At 32.9% G+C, this 22,217-nt stretch overlaps 3 protein-coding genes, 1 long non-coding RNA gene and 1 other non-coding gene across 13 annotated transcripts; 4 read left to right on the forward strand and 1 right to left on the reverse strand.

Moving 5' to 3' along the window:
* Positions 1–459: 459 nt before the first annotated feature.
* On the forward strand, positions 460–4,634 carry LOC118055268 (serine carboxypeptidase-like 18). Of its 2 annotated transcripts, XM_035067117.2 has the most exons (14): positions 463–925; positions 1,017–1,153; positions 1,371–1,447; positions 1,558–1,680; positions 1,807–1,909; positions 2,023–2,060; positions 2,184–2,285; positions 2,495–2,581; positions 2,710–2,865; positions 2,961–3,032; positions 3,121–3,248; positions 3,354–3,467; positions 3,571–3,625; positions 3,721–4,634. In XM_035067117.2, exons 1-14 carry the CDS (start codon positions 783–785, stop codon positions 3,802–3,804), a joined length of 1,419 nt encoding a protein of 472 aa, XP_034923008.1. In that variant the 5' UTR covers positions 463–782; the 3' UTR covers positions 3,805–4,634. The 2 variants fall into 2 exon arrangements, with proteins under 2 accessions (XP_073266850.1, XP_034923008.1); XM_073410749.1 differs by having other exon boundaries at positions 460–925; positions 1,558–1,909.
* On the forward strand, positions 4,458–4,542 carry TRNAM-CAU (transfer RNA methionine (anticodon CAU)). The gene is given in 2 exon segments: positions 4,458–4,495; positions 4,507–4,542. It is a non-coding gene; the product is annotated as a tRNA-Met (tRNA).
* A 3,300-nt stretch (positions 4,635–7,934) lies between the features above and the next one.
* LOC118055264 (uncharacterized) lies at positions 7,935–12,732 on the forward strand. Of its 7 annotated transcripts, none has more exons than XM_035067108.2 (6): positions 7,937–8,886; positions 9,319–9,457; positions 9,532–10,683; positions 11,733–12,148; positions 12,273–12,402; positions 12,520–12,732. In XM_035067108.2, the coding sequence occupies exons 1-4, from the start codon at positions 8,021–8,023 to the stop codon at positions 12,093–12,095; spliced, it is 2,520 nt and encodes an 839-aa protein (XP_034922999.1). In that variant the 5' UTR covers positions 7,937–8,020; the 3' UTR covers positions 12,096–12,148; positions 12,273–12,402; positions 12,520–12,732. The 7 variants fall into 7 exon arrangements, with proteins under 7 accessions (XP_034923004.1, XP_034922999.1, XP_034922998.1 ...); XM_035067107.2 differs by having other exon boundaries at positions 12,523–12,732; XM_035067106.2 differs by having other exon boundaries at positions 12,273–12,395; positions 12,523–12,732.
* A 4,702-nt stretch (positions 12,733–17,434) lies between these two features.
* On the reverse strand, positions 17,435–19,231 carry LOC118055267 (7-deoxyloganetin glucosyltransferase-like). The gene is made up of 2 exons (XM_035067116.2): positions 18,579–19,231; positions 17,435–18,482 (listed from the first exon to the last, which is right to left on the reverse strand). The coding sequence occupies exons 1-2, from the start codon at positions 19,072–19,074 to the stop codon at positions 17,554–17,556; spliced, it is 1,425 nt and encodes a 474-aa protein (XP_034923007.1). The 5' UTR covers positions 19,075–19,231; the 3' UTR covers positions 17,435–17,553.
* Positions 19,047–20,982, forward strand: LOC118055271 (uncharacterized). 2 transcript variants are annotated; one of them, XR_004688633.2, is made up of 4 exons: positions 19,047–19,177; positions 19,604–19,677; positions 20,440–20,588; positions 20,715–20,982. It is a non-coding gene; the product is annotated as an uncharacterized lncRNA (long non-coding RNA). The 2 variants fall into 2 exon arrangements; XR_004688632.2 differs by having other exon boundaries at positions 19,072–19,177; positions 19,594–19,677.
* The last annotated feature ends 1,235 nt before the right edge of the window (positions 20,983–22,217 follow it).

Consider the following 22,217-nt stretch of genomic DNA (forward strand, 5'->3'; position numbering starts at 1 on the left):
AATCCTTTGTAAAAAGAGGATATTAAAGTGGGAAGTTTGGATTGACTATGTCAAACAATTAGAATAAGCTCTAATACCACTTGTTGAAAGAAAATTAATATAGTGGCTAATTATGGATAGTGATGTTTAATTGCAAAGCTAAAGACCAAGAGAGAATTTGAGAGGAAGGTATGTTTTATTAAGTGTTTTTCTCTTCTATACAACTTTTCTTTGTTCTAAATTGATGTTTATGTTTTTTTTTATTACAAGCTTATTTATAGGTCTAAAGTCCTAAACAAATAAAGAATTAAACTAAACAAAGAAATATCTAATCTAATTAGGACATGTAATTCTACTGATTTAACCGGTTGAACAATTCTCAACCGGTAAACCAGTTCCTCTATTTTTTTAGAAAAACCAGAAATCTAGTTTATTTTAAATATAATAGTTAAGAAGAACTATAGGGAAAGAGAGGTTTATTCTCATCGGGAGAGAATGAGTGCTTCCTTATATCCAAACAAGCTTTACTATTTATTCTTTGTCCACCTACCGCTGGAATTGATCTTTCATCCTTGGAAAGGAAACATACAAAAAAGTTGACTTTCAGATATACCAAGCAGCTGCAACTATATTTTCAAGCAAGACCGGAGGTTGGAGTCCAGAGTACGGTCCAGTTTTGACAAGAGTTCAAACTTTGGTTCGCTATAACAGTGGTCAGTTAAAGCCACAAATCATTAAAGCTTCAAATATAAGGGGAATACACAGAGACTGTTCCTCTGCTTGTATACTGTGTTCCGGCAATCATGCCATTCATTTACATGAAATCCATAGTAATTTGTTTTAGTTTGCAGCTCTTGTTTTCCCTATTTGTTCATGGACTGCCAGGCTCAATCGTCGAGACTCTGCCAGGATTCGAAGGTGTTCTGCCCTTCAAACTTGAAACTGGGTGAGCTATTATTCGCAGTGATATGGCAGCATTGAGACTCCATTCTAGTTATCCACTGTGGTTGGTTGATGGTTGAGGTTTCTTTGTTCAGATATGTAAGAGTGAATGCATCCGAACTGTTCTATTTATTCGTTGAATCGCAAGGCAAGCCTCTAGAAGACCCTCTTTTAGTCTATTTGGTTGGAGGCCCTGGCTGCTCGGCATTGACAGGATTTTTCTTCCAAGTTGGTAAAGTCTTTCCTCTCTTTCCATCAGACATGAAAGCACAGGAATGTCTCCAAATGATAGCTTGTTGATGCTTTATCCTTTTCATTGTCTTCTCAAACAAAAGAACTACTTAGTCATGTCTTGGTTAACGACCCTGCTATGAAACATAAGACGTAGGTGATACCAAATCATTGTGTTCGTGGTTCTTCTTAATCTAATTTGTTATGTTTCTGCATAGGTCCACTAATTTTTAATACAACTGATTATCTTGGGGGCTTGCCAGAGCTGTTGTATAACCCTTATTCATGGACAAAGGTGCAAGATTCTCTGCATTAGTTCAACTGAAAGACCATTCAATTTGATGAATTGATGCTAAGAGTTTTTCATGTTATGATTGAATGGTGCCAATTAATGTTTTTTTGCAGACAGCTAGCATAATATTTATAGATTATCCTGTCAGCACCGGTTACTCCTACGCAACAAGGTCAGAAGGTTACCATATGACAGACACGGCATCAGCAAAACTAGTGCACCAATTTTTGAGAAAGGTGGGTGAAACAGTGGGTATAATGGTTTTTTTTTTTTTTTTTTTTTCATTAATGTACCTGCAGAAGTTCTTCAAGCCAAACAAAAAAAAGACAATGGCAATGAGTGTTTTTCAAATCCTAAAGCAGTGGTTGATTGATCATCCTAAATTCACCAAAATTCCATTCTTCGTCGCGAGTGATACGTATGCTGGTATAATCACGCCAATTGTCGCGAAGGAAATATTCGATGGTAATTTCTTTCTAAAACTCTGTGCCCAATATTTCTGTTACTGCAAGAAGGCAGTGACATATTTGAAAGAAATTAGTGAACTAATGAAAGAGCTATAATTCATGAGCTTGCAGGTAATGAAGCTGGACTACAGCCACATATAAATCTAAAAGTAATATATAGCTTTCTGAATTCTTTATTCATGGATCTTTTGCTTTCCTTTTTCTTAATTATGGTAAGGTCATAGTAGCTATAGTTTATAACGTTGAGTAAATGTTCTTGGAAATAATCGCAGGGATTCGTGAGTGGATCACCGCATACTGATACTGCCCTAGAGCATAACTCTAGAGTACCTCTTGCTTATCGTCTGGCACTAATATCACGGAGTCTTTATGAGGTGATTCCATTTTTCTCTCACTACTAAAACAAACGAGTTTGCAAAATCAGAAGTGAAAGAAAGCTTTGTTGTTCAATTAACAAGTGCTTTCATATTTGGAGGATCATTTCTGAATTCTGCTCTCTAATAATGGTTGTCTTTTGTTCTTGGCCATTAAGGGCGTGCATGTTCTATGTAAGAATTTCTTGCGTTTTTGCTTGCTTTTGCAGTCAGCCAAAAACAGTTGCAAGGGGAATTACGTTGATGTAGATCCCTCTAATGCACCATGTTTAGAGGATCTAGAAAAAATCAACCAGGTTTTTGAAATTTCAAATTATACATGCATACAAATGTATATGCCAAATACTTGCATGATTCCTTCTGAGAATTTCTTGTTGGTTTCAGATTTCTTCAGTTAACACATTTAAGATTCTTGGATTTGCAGTGCATTACACAAATTAACAAAGAAAACATTTTAGATCCCAAATGTGTCCGATTATCCCCAAATTCGAACAATGAGGAACAAAGTAGAAGATTTCTCAAGGCAAATTCTCAGCGTTTCCCTGTTCTATCTTCCAAAATTCAAGACTATTGGTGCCAGGTCTCGTCCTTTCCGTGCTTGTTTTTGCTTTGTTTAAGGATTTCATATCCGTTACCAAGTTATTAACCAACTTTGTGTTCTTTAATACCCTGCAGAATTTTGAGTACGTACTTGTTGATGTATGGGCCAATGATGAAAGAGTTAGAGATGCTCTTCATGTTAGAAGGGTATCATTCATCATTTACATTTTAGGGCAACACCATATAAGATTCTTCAAAACCCGAAGCTTATAGAAATATCGTCTGCTTTATGCAGGGAACAGTCACAACTTGGTACACATGCAATTCTTTCTTACAGGAAGTCTTATACACATATAATGTTTTCACAGCTGTTGATTATTATCAAAACCTGACAAGAAAAGGCTTACAAATTCTGATTTACAGGTTACATCTCAATTCGTACTTGTGATATTATTTCCGTCAGAATCTTCTTAACCCCTAGTTTAGAATGTTCTTGCAATTCAATTCATTATTTTTCTCACTCTGCAGTGGTGATCATGACATGGTTGTTCCATATATATCAACTGAAAAATGGATAAACTCTCTTAATATAACAGTAGACACAGATTGGCGACCATGGTTCGTCCAAGGCCAAGTTGCAGGGTACTTCAATTCCTCTTTGGTTTATATCTTTTGTTTCAAAATGAAAACTGGTGTTAGAACAAGTTCATTCTAGCCATAATTTAGCACAAAATATATCATGTAGGTATACAGTCAAGTACTCAAATTATGGATTTCGTCTGACATTCGCGACTCTAAAGGTAACAGAACCTTCTGCTCTCAACATCATTCTTGTGCTATTTCTGGGAAGGAGCAAAGTGGAAGCTAATGACATGATTGATTTATGCACATACAGGGGGCCGGTCACTCTCCTTCTCAGTACACGCCTAGATGGTGTTATAACATGTTTGAAAGGTGGATCCATTATTATCCATTGTAAGTGGCAAGTAAGCAAGGTGGTTGACGGTAATTCTGAATTGACGAAGAACTGTATGTCTTTAGAGTTGCTGATTAAACTATATAATTGAATAAACTTTTGCTCTATAAGGCAATTGAATAAAAACTTTGTTCCAATTAAGGGTTTCCAAAGTAGTGTAAGCAGAAATGCTTTGAATCATGGCTATGACTCGTACTTGTTCTGAAAAATTCAAGATATTTTGAATTGTTTGTTGACATAGATAAAGTTGAGAAACATCTGAAAAAGTTCTAATATTGAAACTTATACATAGAATAGTTGCGAATCGAATCTCATTTCAAGTGTTCTTCTTCACGTATAATTTTTTCAAAGAATTTTGTCAATGTCAGGGGTGAAAAACTGCCCCAGCTTGGTGAAAACCATCCTGGGGCAACCTGAAAAGGCCTAATAAGTAGAGTAGGCTGTTTGAATGTTGATTAAATGCACAAATAAACCCTTGTTTCTGAGAACCAGTTGAAGTTTTGATTTGATTTAGCATACGGTGAATCCAAGGGCTAAGGAAGGAGCATGTGGTGTGATGTAGCAGAGGCTTTGAGACTCCTGCAACCAGTTGAAGGTTTTATATTTTCTTAAATTTGTTATAACAATTATCCTTTTTCTGAAACAGCCAACATCTTGGGGTGGTGGCGCAGTTGGCTAGCGCGTAGGTCTCATAGCTTCTGAGTTATCCTGAGGTCGAGAGTTCGAGCCTCTCTCACCCCATTTTGTAATTTTTAATTAATCCAATTCATGATGGAATATAAATGACTTAAAAACTTCACTTACGTAATTATCAATATTTCAATTTCATATGATTTTTGGGGACTCGGTGTCTATGAATGTTCGCTTTCCACAGGAAGACTCGTTACTTGCCTTAAACCACAGTCATTAAAATCATTCTGGTTCTAGTTTGATTTATAGTTATGGATTGAGTGAATTAAATTGCTTCATTTTAATATTTTGTTCAAAAAATATATTGAAGCAACCTTATTTAAAAAAATAAATTTATTCTTACCTAGTTTACCTGATCAACTTTACCTAATTTACTTTAAAATCTGGTCTAAATTAAATACATGGTTGATAAGTTACTAAGTTGATATACTGAGTTAAATTTAATAAAACTGACTTTAAGTGGCTATATTATTTACCCTGCCTTACTATAATATATATATACAACCAAACAAAAACTAAAATAGACCACATTTTTACTATGGATTGCATAATAGCTACAATGTAATCCTAATTTTACCTTTCACACACAAAAATTGGATTAATCATTAAGGGTAAAATAATCTTTTTCTTAAACATATTTATCATTATTATATTGATTAAGGATAAATAGATCTTATAACATTTTTTTTTATGTATAATGAAATGACTTAAATATGTTTAAAAGTATTTTTTAAAAAAGTTGAGGTCTAGGGACTTTTCAGTCATTTTACTTTTTTTGCACAGTAAAATAACTTTATTGCCCTTAAAAGTGAATAAAAAAGATTAAAAATGGTATTAAAGGATATTTCCATCATGGTATTTTCATTTAATCAATCAATCTATTAAGAAATAAAAAGAAAATGTTGCATGTGCCAGCGAGTGGATAATACCTATGTCATTCAAGTGAAGCGTGCGATTTTGTATGATTATTCATGATGATGCAATTTTTTTTTTTTTTTGTATTTTTTGTCTTATCTTTTTGAGATCCCTGTTGATTCAACTAAAATTCAAGTTAACCTCCCATTTATTTTTATTTCAATTGTAGTTCGCATTATTTTGATTGGTCTTTATTTGTTTTGAATTATTTTTTATTGATTTTTATATTAAATACAATCCTTATTTTTTTTATTGTTATTTATATATATATATATATATCATTTTCTTAATTGAATTTGTTTTTTAATTGTATCCCTCTCATTTTATTTTATATTAAATTTGATTTTTATTTTTTTTAATTTATTTTTTCTTTGGTTTCTTTTTTGAAATTGATTTTTTTTTTTTTTTGATTTCGTACTTCATCTTTGGATTAATTGATGATTGATTTTTATGATTTTTTCAGTGTAGTGATTCTAGTTTCATCACCTAGGTCACAACATTAAATGCAAGCCTAGGTTGAAAATTGGTCTCTTTTTTAAATAGATTTTATTTTCCAACTTTATCCTTTAATGGTGAGTTTATAAGAAATTAAGTTTTTTTATTTTTATTTTTATTTTTATTTTTTCAATGAGGATAACCTGATTTTATGACCCAACTCATAAATTTATCATGCTAACTTTAATTGACACAAACTTTTATATCTTTGTATTTCATTTTATTTTGGTATCATATTTGATACTTATTTTATTTTATTTTTTTTGCTTTTGATGTTTTTTTAAATTGATTTTTTTTATTTTTTTTTTAATATTTAATTCTTAAGAATTGATTTTTTTTTTGTTAAAATTTTTTTTATATACTTTAAAACACATCAACAGCACTGAAACATTATTATTATTATTATTTTAGAAAAAACCGGTCCGCCTGCGACCATCTGTCTAGTAGCTCCTAATTAAAGACTTAGTCCATTCAAAACTAGGTTTAAAACTACTTGTGTATCTATTTCTTTCTGTATATCGTGAGATCAGATCTTTCTCTTCTTTCCCTTGTCTAGCAAATCACAGGCGTTTTTACAACCTTTTCAAGATGAAAAAGATTCAACTCGAAAGCCTTCGATCTCTAGCAGCGAAGCTAAAGTCGAAGAAGAAGCAGAAGGAGGAGGAGGCTGGTTACGAGAAGCTAGTAGCTACAGTACCAAGCAGACACTTTCATGTATGTTGGTGATCAAGAACTTCATGGAAATTAAGATGAAACGTTACGATGTCCCAGTTGCTGCACATCTTCCATAATTTTTCAAGCTTTGATACGACAGTTCGAGCATATCCTGCTGTTAAATCACATTAAGAATGTCAGAGGTTCATGATTCTTGAAGAAGATGACAGATTGTCTGTATTCAAATTCGCTGTAAAGTTTTTTTTTTTAATCTTTTTTCCCTCCTAACAACTTCTATCCAACGGAAAAATTCACACTTCATAAGTAATCTCTTGTTTATTTCTGAATAAATAACTTCTTAATATTAAAAACTCTGGCAGTACATACAATCCCATGAAACTGAAACAAGATGAAGACACAGATGATGACTATATGCTGCTGGAGTGCCTTCTGAAGGTCCCTTCTCAATCTTTTTGTTCAGAAATGAAGTATAGGCTATTCATGATTTCTACTTTCTGCTATCTCAACCAACATCTTTGCCTGTTTTGAAACTTTTTCTTAAAATTTCCTTTGAACTTTCCGCATGATGAGAGAGATGCGTAATTACATCAACGTCCAAAAAAAAGTTCCAAAATTAGATTAAAATTTAATTGAATCCCAAGAAATTATCGGATTGAATTCAAATTCATTCTATGATTTTGTCGAAAACTCAAGTTTTGAGAAAGCAATATGGAGTGATTGATATCTATGGTTGTTTCTAGCTGATGTATATAGACATTGAAAAATGTTGGAATTCATCAGGTTTCAAACGTTGATATTAAGCCAATTTTCAGAAAACGAACCATAAGAGAAAACTAGTGAAATAAACGATCAAACGTTATAGTTTTTGATTAATGTTTCGGACAAAAAAAAAAAACATAGTTTATGAAATATGTTTTCTTATATTTTTTACTTTAAAATATAGAAATTTATTTTATCTATTCATATCTTTTTAATAAAACATATTTTTATCCTATCTGTATATATTTTTTTTATTTTAAAATACTAACCAAACAAAACTTATAAATATCCAACCAACAATAAAAGAACATCCCAAACCTATATATTTATTTTCAATTGAATTCCAATCTTATAGATGTTATTTTCAATCAGATATTTCTATAGTTTTACGCCACAAATATGCAAATTAGACAACAAAAAATGTTAATATTAATTAACTTTTTCATCATTGTTTTTAATCAAAGACGTTTTAGTACATAAACTTTGCACATAAGACTTCCACTATTAAAAGAAATTGAGAAAAGTATAATTGTTTGGAGCCTAATTGATAAAGTTTATAGATCTTGGACTAAATTTTAAGTTTTGAAAGCAAAATATAGTGATAGGCTGCTTCCTGGTTTCTATTTTTTACTTCGTTTTTCTAAACAGAGGTAGCGTCATTGCTCTCAGCTCCGCCACCACCAAAATGGCTACAACAGCCACTCGCACCACCACACCCACCACCACCAAACCACCGCAACCTCTCCCACCAAACTTCCTCCCTTACATAGACATGACAACCCTTTCCCGGTCAGAACTCCACAAACTCTCCCTCACCTTCTCCACCCAACCTGCCACCACTAATAACACCATAACCCCTGCCATTGACCGCACAAACTTCAATGAAAGCGCCGGGTCTCGTCGCCAAACCTTCGCCCGCCCTTCCCACCACCACCACCGCCACCGCCTCGCTGCCACTCCCTTCACCAAAACCCACACTGACCCACCTAACAATCCCATCCCTAATGACCCTGACCGCCTCGAAAACCCCACCATAATTAAATTCCTCAAGAACCTCTTATCTTCACACCCTGAGTTTCAAGAACCTGATTTCTCAGTGGAATTCGATACTTTCAATCATTTTAATCATCCCATCACTATCATTTCTAACTCATTAGTACCCCGACAAGTTTTAGATTTTGATTTGCCGCCGGGGGTACGGAAGAGAAAAAGAGGTAGAAAACCCAAAGTGAAAGCTTTGAGTATTGTGCAGAGGGAAATGGGGTTAGAGATTGTAAATAGAAAAGGGGTGGTTGTAGATTTAGTGGGGTTGGCAAGTTTAGATGATCCTTATAAAGATGAGTTGAAGAGAAGGACTGAAGGGATGGAGAAGGAAGAAGAGTTATTGGGGTTTTTTAGAGACTTGGGTGGACAATGGTGTAGTAGGAGAAAGAAGAGGAAGATTGTTGATGCGGGTGAGTTTGGAGATTTCTTGCCTGTTGGCTGGAAGCTTATTCTTGGACTTAAAAGGAAAGAGGGGCGCGCTTGGGTTTATTGCCGCAGATATCTAAGGTGGCCTGCTTCTATTTTATTTGTTTTCTGTCTGTTTTTTCCGTGAGGTTTGTTTTTTTTTGTTTTTTGTTTTTTTTTTTTTTGTGGGAAATGAAGAAAAAGAGAAAATGAGTATGAAACTGAAATTAGATTCTGCTTTGTTATTTTGTTGAGAGGGAATGCTTTCTGTATCTTGGGGTGGGAGATGATGAAAGGTTTGAGATTTTGAAGGTTTTTTATGTTTGGTTTTGTTTGGAGGTGTTGCATGTGTGATCTTTGAGATTTGATGAAAGTTTGAATTTGAAATGATCATACAAAATAATGGCTGATAATGTGAATTGCCTGATGAATTTCATATAGTGACTTGCTTGCTTAGGCATTGCTCTAACTCCAGTTCCTGGTTGTACATTTCTCTGAACGGGCATTGCATGCTTTATTGTTTCATTTTTCCAGCCCTTCTGGACAACAATTTATATCCTGCAAGGAAGTATCTGCGTATTTGCAATCTTTAGTTGGACCTTATGATGCACAGCAAGCAAAGGATCATACTGGTGACAGTATTCAGCAGGACCATGAAGGGGCTTCTGTAAGTGTAAGTTAGAAATAGTTGCATAATAATCTGCTCTATTTTAACTTGTTCAAAAAGGTTGACTATGTATGCAACAGCATGCAGGTGCAATTGAAAGGTTGGAAGATCATAGACAGTCCAATGAGCATCAGAAGCAAGTTTCCTTACTGGAAACTGACAATTTGGCAGAGGTTCAAATACGTGATCTTTTTGAATGCCATAAATGCAGAATGACATTTGATGAGAAGGGCACATATTTGGAACATCTTTTGTCATTTCACCAAAGAACTACACGGAGGTATAGACTCGGTTCTTCTGTTGGGGATGGTGTGATAGTTAAAGATGGAAAATTTGAATGCCAGTTCTGCCATAAGGTGTTTCATGAAAGGCGCAGGTACAATGGTCATGTAGGAATCCACGTGAGGAATTATGTGAGGGGGATTGAAGATTCACCTGGTGTGAAGAACTATATGAGGGGGATTGAAGATTCACCTGCTGTCCAGTTGGCTCTGCAAAAGAGTGATCCTCCAACCCCTGATGACTTGCCTACAAGAATCTCCAAAATGGATGCGTTGATTGAAATAGCTCAGAACTCAATTCGAGAAACATCGTCTTCTGGAGCTAATGATGAACAGAATGTGGTTTCTGATTCAAAACTTCCTGCTTCAGTTTCTGAACATGAACTGAATTCTGATTCTCCTCCCAGTGAACCACAAATGGAAGATAGCATACCTGGCAAGTCTCTGGAAATCAATTTACACCAACAGAAAGTTGATTTTATGGTGATTGATGAAAAGATGGAGAAGGTTGAAGATGCTAGTGATGTTCAAGATTTTAAAACAGTTTCATCTGCTGATGCTCAACATCATAATACATTTGAAAGTCTTAGTGGAAATGATGGTCTGGCACCAGGCACCAATGAAATTGGCACGTCTGGAATTAAAGGGGAAACAGTTTCTGAAAGCCATTCACTTGCTCCAGTGAATGCTCAGAAAATATTTGGTGCTGAGAGTAATATGATTTTTGTTGGTTTTGACAGACCACACCAACATAAGCCTGATGAAGTGGATAAAAGCGTGAATGTTGAGATGAAAATTGGTTTTGGAAGCGATAACAGTATAGCTGATGGTAATGCTATTCAAGACACCGGAGGGCATTCTTTCAAAGAAAATGTGCTTAAATGTGGAGTTCCTGAGCAACAGTTGCAACTGCCCCATGACTTTTCAACACCAGAGGCAATCGTGGACAAGGTATCATGCTTTATTCTTGTAGATTATTCTGAGGAGAAAATACTAGTGTGCTCACACCTATCTGAAACTTGTCTCAAATATAGTCGTGAGAACAGTTATTGTCACTCATGGCATTATCCATGCATCTTCTCTACAAAGAGTTGTTCTCCCTTCTCCATTAGGTGCTTTAAATCTTAATTGTATAAGGAAAATGAAAGGCCTATCTCTTATGAGGGACCTTTTAATAAATACAAAGAGTGGACATGGCCTGGCATCTCTTTTTGTTGCAACCCTGAATTCACTCTTGGGAAAATTGCATTTGCAACAATCTGCAGTGATGTATTGGCTGCAAAGCCACAGCTCTCTTTGTTTCACAAAATGTCTACTATTTGGTTATGCATAATGTATAAGAAATGCAGTTTAGATATGACCATTTAGAAATAGTTTGCCTTAATTACCGTGCTTTACTAATTGTGAAATGGATTGTGTTGTCTTTAGGAGTTGCATAAATCCTTTTGACTAAGGAGATTGGACAGAGCACACAGGAAAGATGAAATGCTTTATTTCGGGGCTGAGGGACTGCTGTTTATTGAGATAGATAGAGTATTATGTCTTCTTTTATATTAAAAGAAATTGCTAGTTTAAAGGTTGTGGATGATCATATCCGAAATCTAAAAGAATTATGTTTTATAGATATAAAAATACAAAATGAATTCACATCTGACATTTTAATTTTGTAAGTTTAGATGTGTGAACTTGTAATTGATACTTGGTTTGTCTTAAGAACACTAGTTTGCATTCTTGATTGCAAGTTTGGTAGTAGGGTGGTTGAGCAGGTTGTGTAAATTGGATTAGTACCACTAGTGTAGATCATGGTTATTATGGTTCTCCCATAATCACAGCTATTGATGAGGGGAAATTTAATAATTTACTTGTCCCTAATTTTCTGATACAGTGTGGGGGATGGGTGCATCCTGTTCTCTTTTCAGCTACCCAGATTTTCATGATAGTATTGTTGGTTGAGCATAATTTCCGTGGTAAATTAGATGTTTTCTATGCTTTTTTCACAGGGAGAAAATGAATTTGGTACAGCTGACCAAATACATGCCAAAGTTACAGGATTTGACGAGCTGAAGCTGGATGAAATAGAGCACCTAAAATTTAGTTTGGGGACAGGGCAAGAGCCTATGTCTCTGCATGAGGTTCCATTAGGTGTGGGAAATATTACTGAGATGGAAGCAGCGTATGATGCCTCACTCCAGTTTGAATCAGATGTCATTGGAGACACAGCTGACAGACAACTAACAACTGTGTGTGTTTGGTGTGGAGCTGAGTTCAGCCACGAGGCTTTAGATACAGAAATGCAGTCAGATTCACTTGGCTACATGTGTCCGGACTGCAAGGCCAAAATCTCAGGGCAGCTCAATATTTAAGATCTTGGTTTAAGATGCATGATCCTGCTCGTGGATTCTAAGCTGTCTAGGGGGTAATATGAACTTCTCCAAAACAATCTCTTGCTAGTTATCGTTTCAGATGCATGATCATTCTCATGAACAATCTTTCTCTGATTTAGGATAGGTCTTAATATTAATGCCACTGGATTGAACCAGGAAAGTATTTGAGATCATGGTTTATGATGCATGATCTCCTGGAATACATGATGAGAAGCATTGCTAGCATCTTTGAACATATAAACTCAACCTTTTTGAAACATGATCTACTCTATCGATGAGGTGTTTGGTACATTCTGTACTTCAAAATCAACTTCCTTCTATGTTTCTGTCTTCTACATTTCTTCTCTGGCCTCGAAAGTTGGCTTGTATTAGATGCATGATATTTCCAATCTTTATGTGACAGCAGATGCTGGCTGGAGAATCCCTGTTGAGGAAAATGTTTGCGGTGAGGAATAGGCGTGATCCCTGTGTGTATGCATTGTATGTACTTGCTAGTTGTTGTAAGATATACCCTGTTGTCACTGTATTTTGTATGGTATCCTCAAGAGACTGTAAATGATGGCTATTTGAATACACCTAGTTCGCCTGCCTTTACAATGTCAACATTTTTACATCATATCGTGACGTCTAGAAGATCTTCAGCTATAAAAACTCTGGCTTGGCAGGTTAAACCAGTGAATTGCCAATCATCTAGAGCCTCATCAGGCTAGCTCCAGACCTTTGGGTACAGCTGCTTTAAGCCCAATGCAAGAAACTAGGATAGTGTTATCCATTTGAACAAACTTACTATTATTTTAGATTTGAAATATTTTTGCTTAAGAAAAAGCCATCTTACAAAATCGAAAGATATACTCTGGGACCTTAAACTATATAAAGCAAGTTTTTGGTTTCATTAGGTATAAATTTTTTATTTTTTATTTTTGTAATTTTAGACCATGCGTGTTTCTTATCTTTAGGAAAAATAACATGGTAAAAAAGAAAAGTAAAAAAGAAATTTAGGTATGATTTCGTTTATATCAATGCAAACTACTTCAAAGTTAAGCTGATATTAGCTGTTGTTTGAAGATCAATTTAATAACAATAGGTATTCATGGGTTGAGTTTTTTTATATCTATACTCTTATCAATTATTTATTGGGTAAGATATATATATATATTGGATTTAAACTTTTGGTATAAATAACATAGCTTTAGAATTTATAAATAAAATACCCTGATGAGGAGTACTAGAAAGTTTATCTTCGAAAAAAGTATGATACTGTCTATAGACCAAATATCTCAAAATTATTAACCAAAAAAACTAAAAAAGAAAGTTATTTCATTTATCCTTCATCACAAAACACTATTTACTAGAATAAATATTTATTTTTAAAAGTTTTTTTTTTCATTCTATATATTTTTTTAATTTTAATTTTATATTTTAATATTAAATTTATCGAGGATTGAGTTTTTTTTTTTTCAATTTATTTTTTCTAAGGTAATTACTGTCTCATGATTCGGATTATGGGTTTAGCGGATTAACTCGAGTTTTTTTTTTTTCCTTTTTCCATTTGACTTTTTCCTCCTCAATTCTATTCTTCATAATGGATTGATTGGAAATTAGATTTCAAGATTTGTTTTTTGTTTGTTTTCTATGAGATCGCTTGTCACATGACTTGAGTCATGAATTTGACTCGAGTATTTTTTTAGGTTTCAAGATTTGTTTTGAGTTATTAAATTGATTTTTTTTAATTTTATATTTTAACACATAGTTGATTGAGAATTTGATTTCATAATTTATTTCGATTTATTTTATATTGGGTTATCATGATTTTATGAACTAAGTCACAAGTTTAGAAGGTTAACTAAAGTTGCCTGAGTTATTTTTTAGGTATTTATTTTATTTATTTTATCTTTTAATATTGAGTTTATTAAAAACTAGATTTTATAATTTGTTTTCATTTGTTTTTTAAAGGTTTATCATACTCTCATAACTTAGCATGCAAATTAACAAATTAACTCGTATTTATCCAAAATTAATTTAATATGTTGTTGTCTCAATATTTATATAAAAAATATTATATTGAATATTTATTTTTAATCAAACTATGATTTTATTGTTATTTGGGTTTTTTTTAATTTATTAAATCAATTCGGTCACATCAAGATAATCCCCATTTAATTTATGTTTTTATCAATTAGAAGAAAAAAAAAACTAATAACACCTATAATATTTTTTTATATTAAAAAATTTGATCCAAACCATAATATATCACAAGTGAATAACCTAGTTAAGTCTATAGCACAATCTTAAAAATAGATATTGTATATATAAGTGTATACCAATTATGGTTGTACATTATTATTTAGGTCAATGTAGAATAAAGCATATTTCAAGCCCTAATCATGCCCCTTTTTTTTTTTAATTAGTTACTTATTAGAAATTAATCATGCTCTGCAATCAATCCTTGCTTCACTTTTTTCCCCGTCCAAATCCATTTGTTGATGTTATTTTCATATATGTATATGAATTGCTTCTTCTTCCAGCAAATGTGTAACTTGGCTGGTAAAGTAGGCATCCAATCAACCAATGTTCCCTTGTCAGCCAATGAATAAAGTAGCTGTCCCCACCTTTCAAAGTGATTGAAGTGAGAGCTAGATATGCAATGTTAAAGCAAGCAATGCAATGCTCTCTCTCTCTCTCTCTCTCTCTCTCTCTCTCTCTCTCTCTCTCTCTCTCACACACACACACACACACACATATTCTACTATTGACTTCCAACTTTCTTTATGGAGCGGCCTCGTGTCCTGGGCTTTGGATTGAATTTATTATAAAATAATTTTCATATTTTCATGTTCATAAAGATTATATTTTGTCCAACCTAGAAATAAACAGACAGTCTAAACAATTTTGTTTTTTAACCTGAATAATTTTTTATTTAAGCAAAAACATTACATTTTAAAATAAAAAAACTATCAAATTTATATTTTTACGGGTAATTAAGGTTGATAAATAATAAAAAATAATTATGATAATTAAATCTATATCATTTTTTATCCCAAAATATACAATAAAAATGGAACTAAAGGAAGAATGTTTCACGTAGTTTTTACTCTCTCTTTTTTCCTTCTACTTTATAACTTAGGCTCCATTATATTACATAGAGATTTTGATTCATATTTCATAAGTTCATGAACCTTACTTAGTAATGCAATTAATCAAGGTGGTGATGTTGAAATTCTAAAAGTATAATTGTAATAATTTTGTTTGTATCATGAGATATGAGAATTAAAACAAAGGATGGATTAACATATTTTTTTTTATTAAAATTAGATTATTAGTACTTCAACAAATATGTCTTCATAACAATCTAGTTTAAATATTGTTTATGTAATTTTATTTATGAAACTATTCACAAATATAAAAGCAATACTTGTTGTTAAAGATCAATTTTAATAAAGATTAGTCATACTAAATGTGCTTGGAAATGGTGCCTTAGATTCTTTACCATAAAAATTAATGTTAGACATGTTTTCTCTGTAAGAGAATGATATAATTCGACTCCATTTAATTTCTTACTAAGGTAATAAAAAAAAACTTTCATTGCCTTCATTATTTTTTAGGTTTTTGGCATTCAGTTTCTTGTTTATAGAAAAACCAATGATGCAAGTGTTGCTGCATTTTCTCATTAGCTGTAGCGGATCTTATTGGTGTTGCTAGAATCAATTTGCTGATCAAAGTCTTAATCTTTTTTATTTTACTCTAAATTTATTTATAGGGGCATTGCTTAAAAGGTACTTGTAGGACATATGGATTAAGCAAATACTCTTTAATTTTATTAAAAGCATTAATACAAGCTTCATCCCAATAAAAAAATGCATCATTTTTCATTAAGTGAGTGAATATCTAATATTGACTAGCTAAGTTAAAAATGAATCTCCGTATATATGTTAACTTTCCTTAGAGACTGTTCAATTCATGAATATTTGTTGGCCCTAGAATTTTTAAGATGACATCAATCTTAGACTGATCAATTTCAATTCCTTTATGTTGAGCTACCCGGCATGCAGATTGATATGGTTAACCTGAGTTTATCCGAATCGATTTAATATGTTTATTTTACTAATCAAAATTTTGAGTGCCTGAAATAAAACAAGCACATGTATAAATATTTAATTTTACAAAGATATATAACTATGTATAATCTCTATTTAAAATATTATTACAAAAGATTAAAACAATCATTTGATTCTTCCATTGGATTCAATATGTGGTGAGTTGATTTATTTGTAAAATCAAGTCAAGATTTATGATTTTATAAGAACATGGATTTGACATATAATGAGAAGCAAGACTTGATGATTTAATGTTTTGAAGAATACATTTGATTTTTCTTCAAAATATTGTTGAAAAACTCTTATGGGGCATAATTTTGTTCTTTGTAGACTTCAAGCATAAAAAAAAAAAGCTTGAGAGCTTTTGAAAGAGCTTCCTTGCTTGAAATATTTATTTTGAAGAAAATTTTATATCTACAAGAATCCTTTATTTTTGTAGTCTAGGATGAAATTCTTTATTTATAGAAATTTGTAAAGATTCTTAAGTTTTTTCTCAATATTACATAAAGTTATTTTATTGGTTGAAAATTATTTATGAGATTATATATATATATATATATATATATATATATATATATATATATATTATAAGAGATATTAACCTTTCACTTGTTAAGAAATATATAAAGTTTCATTTATTTTTTAGATAAGTTATTTTATTTTGATTTTATTTATTTAAATAAAATCAAAATAAAATAACTTATCTAAAAAATAAATGAATAAATAAAAATAATATACGGTGAAATTTGATTGGTGATTTTTATTTTCAATACACTCTTTCCCACCGCAAATGACAAATTACAGTACGTTTATCAAGCAGGGGCCAAAAACCAGGCAAGGTGACAAAGTGATGAATCGTCTTTCTTTTTTTTTTGCTTACCAAGAAGAGATATGGCAGAGACGGCGATTACCATGATTAATTTGTTGCCTCAGTGAATGGCGAGAAGACAACACCGCATGATTATTTATATACAAGTACAAGACAACTTTGAGGAAAAAAGCTTGAGTGCTGCCGACAATGGCAAGAAGACAAAACCACATATTTATATATAAGAACACCAATTATTTATCTACTTTTAGTAGTAGTGATCTAAGATCTGATGCATTTTGAGACGGCGGTAATGAACAAGAAATTCAAGAGGACTAATATTTTAAGAAATAAAATATTTTCAGCATGCAACCAATTTTGTTGCTAAAAGTCAAGATTGTGTGCGCATTTGGAACATTATTTGAAAAAAACTGAAAATTAATACTTATTTATGGTCACAAGATAGAATTTTTCAGCTTAATGCAGTGCGTTGCCAATACAGAAACGATAAGAAAGAAGATCTGCCACTAGGATTCTAACATGTCTGCCTGCATGCAAGAACTTTCACCAATGCTTCCAAGTTCTCAAAGGAGGAACCACCAGGCCTGGTGACTTCCTCCGCCTTGGTTTTCCATTCCATTGCCTTCCTCTTCATATCCTTTCCCTTCTCTCCCTCCATCAACTCCCTCACAAGTTTCTCCACTTCGTCTCTTTTCACGTTGCTATCAATCTGCATGCCAATACCCCATTCAGTGCAAGCAAACATACAGTTGGTCTGTTGATCAGCGAAAAAGGGCCAACAGATAAGTGGCACACCAGCACAGACAGAATCCATTGTAGAATTCCACCCCATGTGACTTAAAAACCCTCCAATGGAAGGATGCTTCAAGACTAGTTCTTGAGGACACCAGTTTGCTAACATGCCTCGCTTCTTCGTTTCAGATACAAATTCAGATGGCAACATCGCAGATTCGCCTTCAACTAGGTCAGGCCTTATAATCCATAAAAAAGGTTTATTGCTGTTGGCTAGCCCCCAAGCAAATTCCATCATTTGCTGTGGTGTTATTACAGTGATGCTACCAAAATTTACATAAACCACTGAGTTTGGTTCTTTTGAATCAAGCCACTCAATGCACTCAGGTTCTTCTTTCCAAAGATTCGAACCAAGATTTTTCAGATTACCGTTTGGAAACTGATCAACAAGCAATTGAAGAGGACCGAGAGTGTAAATTGGAGGAAACATTTTGGAGAGAGCATCCAAAACATCTCGTTCGAAGGATTCAAATGTGTTAAAAATGACAGCAGAAGCTCTTGAAGTTCTTTCTATTATTGTTATAATCAAATTGATTTCGTCCTCGTCTGCAGTTGTAACTAAACTTGGAAGATCCCTCAAACGGATATTTTCCTTTCCTGGAATCCATTCTATAGCTGTTTCTAAGAATTCATTTGTTATATAACTCACATCTGCAAACACAAAACATGTAGTATAAGTTGAAGTAAATACCATGCATTTTACTAAGATTCACAAGACACTCTTTCGTGTTTCGTTTAAACAGATACCTTTAACAGGTGTTAAGCCTCTTTCAAAAACTGAACGACATTTTGAGTAGCCCAAAACACCACAGGCGCTAGGAGTCCAGAACAGTGCATCAGGAATTCCAAATTCTTCAGCTGCATCAAGAGTGAAATTCATTACAGCGTCAGAGACAATACATGTTACCTGGGGTACAACACTGGAAGAGTTGAGTTTGGCAATAAGATGACGAAATGGGGCTAAGCAAGTCTTGGAGGTGGAGTAACAAAGAGCCAAGATGTCTTGAGTGGAATCAGCATCTGATGGTGGAAGACCATCAGGGATAGTTTCGAACTGAAAGTCTGGCAAGCCGTCAAGAGAGCTGGCGCCTCTAGACCTGAGTAAGCGTCTGTGGTTATATTCAGTATTAACAAAGGTGATGTGAAAGCCATTGAAGTGGAGGATTTTTGCTAGTTTGAGCATTGGGTTTATGTGGCCTTGGGCTGGAAAAGGGACGCACACAGCATGAGGTTTATCAGCCATCTCTCTCTCTCTCTCTCAACAGATATGGTGAATGATAGGAATGAAGACGCTGCCACCGAACAAAATGAGTAGATCTCATGAAGTTGGCCGCATAGTTAAAGAGGTATATATGCTATTCTTTTTTATATTTTGGTTACCTAACATTAAGTTTTTCTGAAGGCACAAGACCAAATGGAAAATGAGCTTTCAAAATTCTTCACGAAGAGATTTAGTTTTGGTTTTGGTTGCCACGTAAAATCTGTTTTCACTCTTCTTTTTTCTTTTTTTTTAATCAAACAATAATGGAAGGTTCAATTAAGAGGCCGTTTGGGACTGCGGTCCAACCTGTTTTTTTGTAAAATTTCAATTTTTTTTTACTAAAATTAAGTGCGGTTTGTACTTTCTGGGTCGTTTTGATGTATTGATATAAAAAATGATTTTTAAAAAATAAAAAAACATTATTAACATGCTTTTCAGCACGAAAAATTATTTGAAAAGCAATCACTACCACACTTTCAAACACCCTCTAAATGAATATAGGTATGCGTAGGTGTCATACATGCATGGGAGAGGCTCAAACCATACATTTCGGAGAAAGATCGAGACCTACGAGTACGGGTAGAGGTACAAAATCATAGACAATTCCTTTTTTTGAAAAAAGAAAATGTAATCTTTTCACCAGAAATCGATCCACTCAGTAGATACGTTCGTATTGGGTAAATGAGTCAAAAAAAACTTTTAATTTTTTTAAAATATACTTTTAAAAAACAAAAACAAAGAATATATCAAATCTATACTAACAACTATACAGATAAGGAGGCAATAAATAGTCGGATTGGATTGCTTTATATGCTTATTGTAAGTGTGTTTTGCATGCCCTCTCTCATGTCGGTAATAATACTCGGCCTTGGCCATGTCTCTTGTAAACCAACAAAAAAATGAATATCATGATAGAAATTATTAAAATTATGATTTGTGATTGTTTGTTGTTCTAACCCACTGCTTGTGTTTTTCTTGTTGGTAAGAAATCCCCTATTTCCCACATAATCTTTCTTGTTTTTTATGAGATATAGCGTAATGATAAAGAGTTTGAAATCTGTATAATAAATCTCGAGTTTCAGTCAGAACATGTATTTCTTATAAAATTCTGGAATAGCTAGAGTTTTACTTATTTATTTAGACTCATAAAATATTTTTATTTATCTAGACTCATAAAATATTTTTTTTGGGATGGTGACGATTTCTCGAATCCAACAAAAACAAAAAAGAAAAAAAAAAAAAGGAAATCCCCTGATTTATTCTGTGTATATAAAATTACCAGCTCATTTTGTCTGCACGAGATAAGATCAGTGCGAGCATTGGACCCATTTAATTTAACGCCGACAGGTGGACCCACGTTTCAGTATTGGGGTGGACCCACCCATGTCATAACTACGAGCATGAAGACAGGCAGGCAAATAAGACAACAATGACATCACTTTCACCCAGCTAATGTCAAATGACATTAATCAAGCATGGGCTAAAAACCAAGCAAGGTGACAAAGTTATCAATCACTTTTCTTTCCACGTAGAGATATGGCAGAGATGCGGATTTTAAATAAAAAACACGTGGATTTTACTGTACCACTATTTATTAAAATATTTTATTTAATTTTTGCTAGATTGAGCTTTGGATTTATGTGGCCTTGGTCTGGAAAAGGTGCGCACACTGCATGAGGTTTATCAGCCATCTCTCTCTCTCTCTCTCTCAACAGGTACGGTGAATGGTAGGAATGAAGACTTTGCATGTGCTCATGTCTGCGATATGAAGTTATTCTGAACAATTAAATATTAATATGTTATAACTAAATAAGAATATGTTATAGATAGATTATATAAATGGCTTATTATATATATTTATAAATTGATAAGTTCAATATACGATATAGTTATGCTATATTAGAACAACATGAGGATTATAATTTTTAATCCAATTATTGAATTGTATTCAGATTTTTACTTGTATTTTTTTTAAATAGCTACTGTATCGCTACTTGAACTATCATATTTTTAGATAAAAAAAATCTCATCAAGGTTCCTGGTTTTGATCATTTTTGTAATTTTCCTTATTATTTTTTTATTTTATGCTTTTTTTGGATTTCATATTATTTATATATATATAATTTTGGATTTTTTTTTACTAGTTGAGATAGAGTTTCTATCTAATTAAGATTTTGTAAATCTTCTAACAAAACAAACTTTATTATTATTATTTAGAAAAAATAAATCTTTGAATTTGAAACTTTATTATAAATTTTGATTTTCTATCTAATTAAGATTTTGTAAATATTTGCAGCCTTTTTTGCCCATAAAAAATATATATTTTTTGTTTAATTAATTTTTGCATCACACTGTCAAAAAACAAAATGAGTACATATGTTGAGGTTAGTTTGTGAGAGTGTTTGGCTCTGCGTTAGCTTCTGTGTTTTTTGTTAAACTTAATAATATAATGTTTGGTTATTTGCAGCAGTTATGTTTTGGCCATGGGACCCACGAAAATTTGATGTTTCACTTGCGGTCTTGCACAAGCAATTTTTTCATGCTTCTTGTTGTATTTTTTTAGAGTGAAGAGTGCACCTCCATTATTCATGTGAACAATGAGGTGTGGCTCTCCACTGTTCACTTATGAACAGTGGAGTGTTTCTGGTCAGACCAGGTTCGGTCCAAAGTAATGCATTGAATCGGGTCCAACCCAATAAAAAAAAAAATTATTATTTTTTTATTTTATGCTTTTTTTTGGATTTCATATTATTTATATATATAATTTTGAATTTTTATTTTTGTTTACTATTTGAGATAGAGTTTCTATCTAATTAAGATTTTGTAAATCTTCTAACAAAACAAACACTATAAGATTTAACAGTTTTACTGACGGAATTTTTCCGTCGGCGTAAGACACATATTCCATCGATAATTAATTTATAAATTCATCGGTAATTTTTTGTCCATCAATAAATTCATTGGTAATAAAAAAAATATTATTACCGACAAATTTACTGACGGAACAGACGCGTCGGTAATAATATTTTTTATTACCAACAGATTTACCGACGGAAATAATCCATCAGTATATCCGTTGATATATCCGTCGGTAATTATTTAGAAACATTTTAAAAAAATTCATT

Source organism: Populus alba, chromosome 1 (genome assembly GCF_005239225.2).
Source record: "Populus alba chromosome 1, ASM523922v2, whole genome shotgun sequence".
NCBI classification, from domain to species: Eukaryota; Viridiplantae; Streptophyta; class Magnoliopsida; order Malpighiales; family Salicaceae; genus Populus; species Populus alba.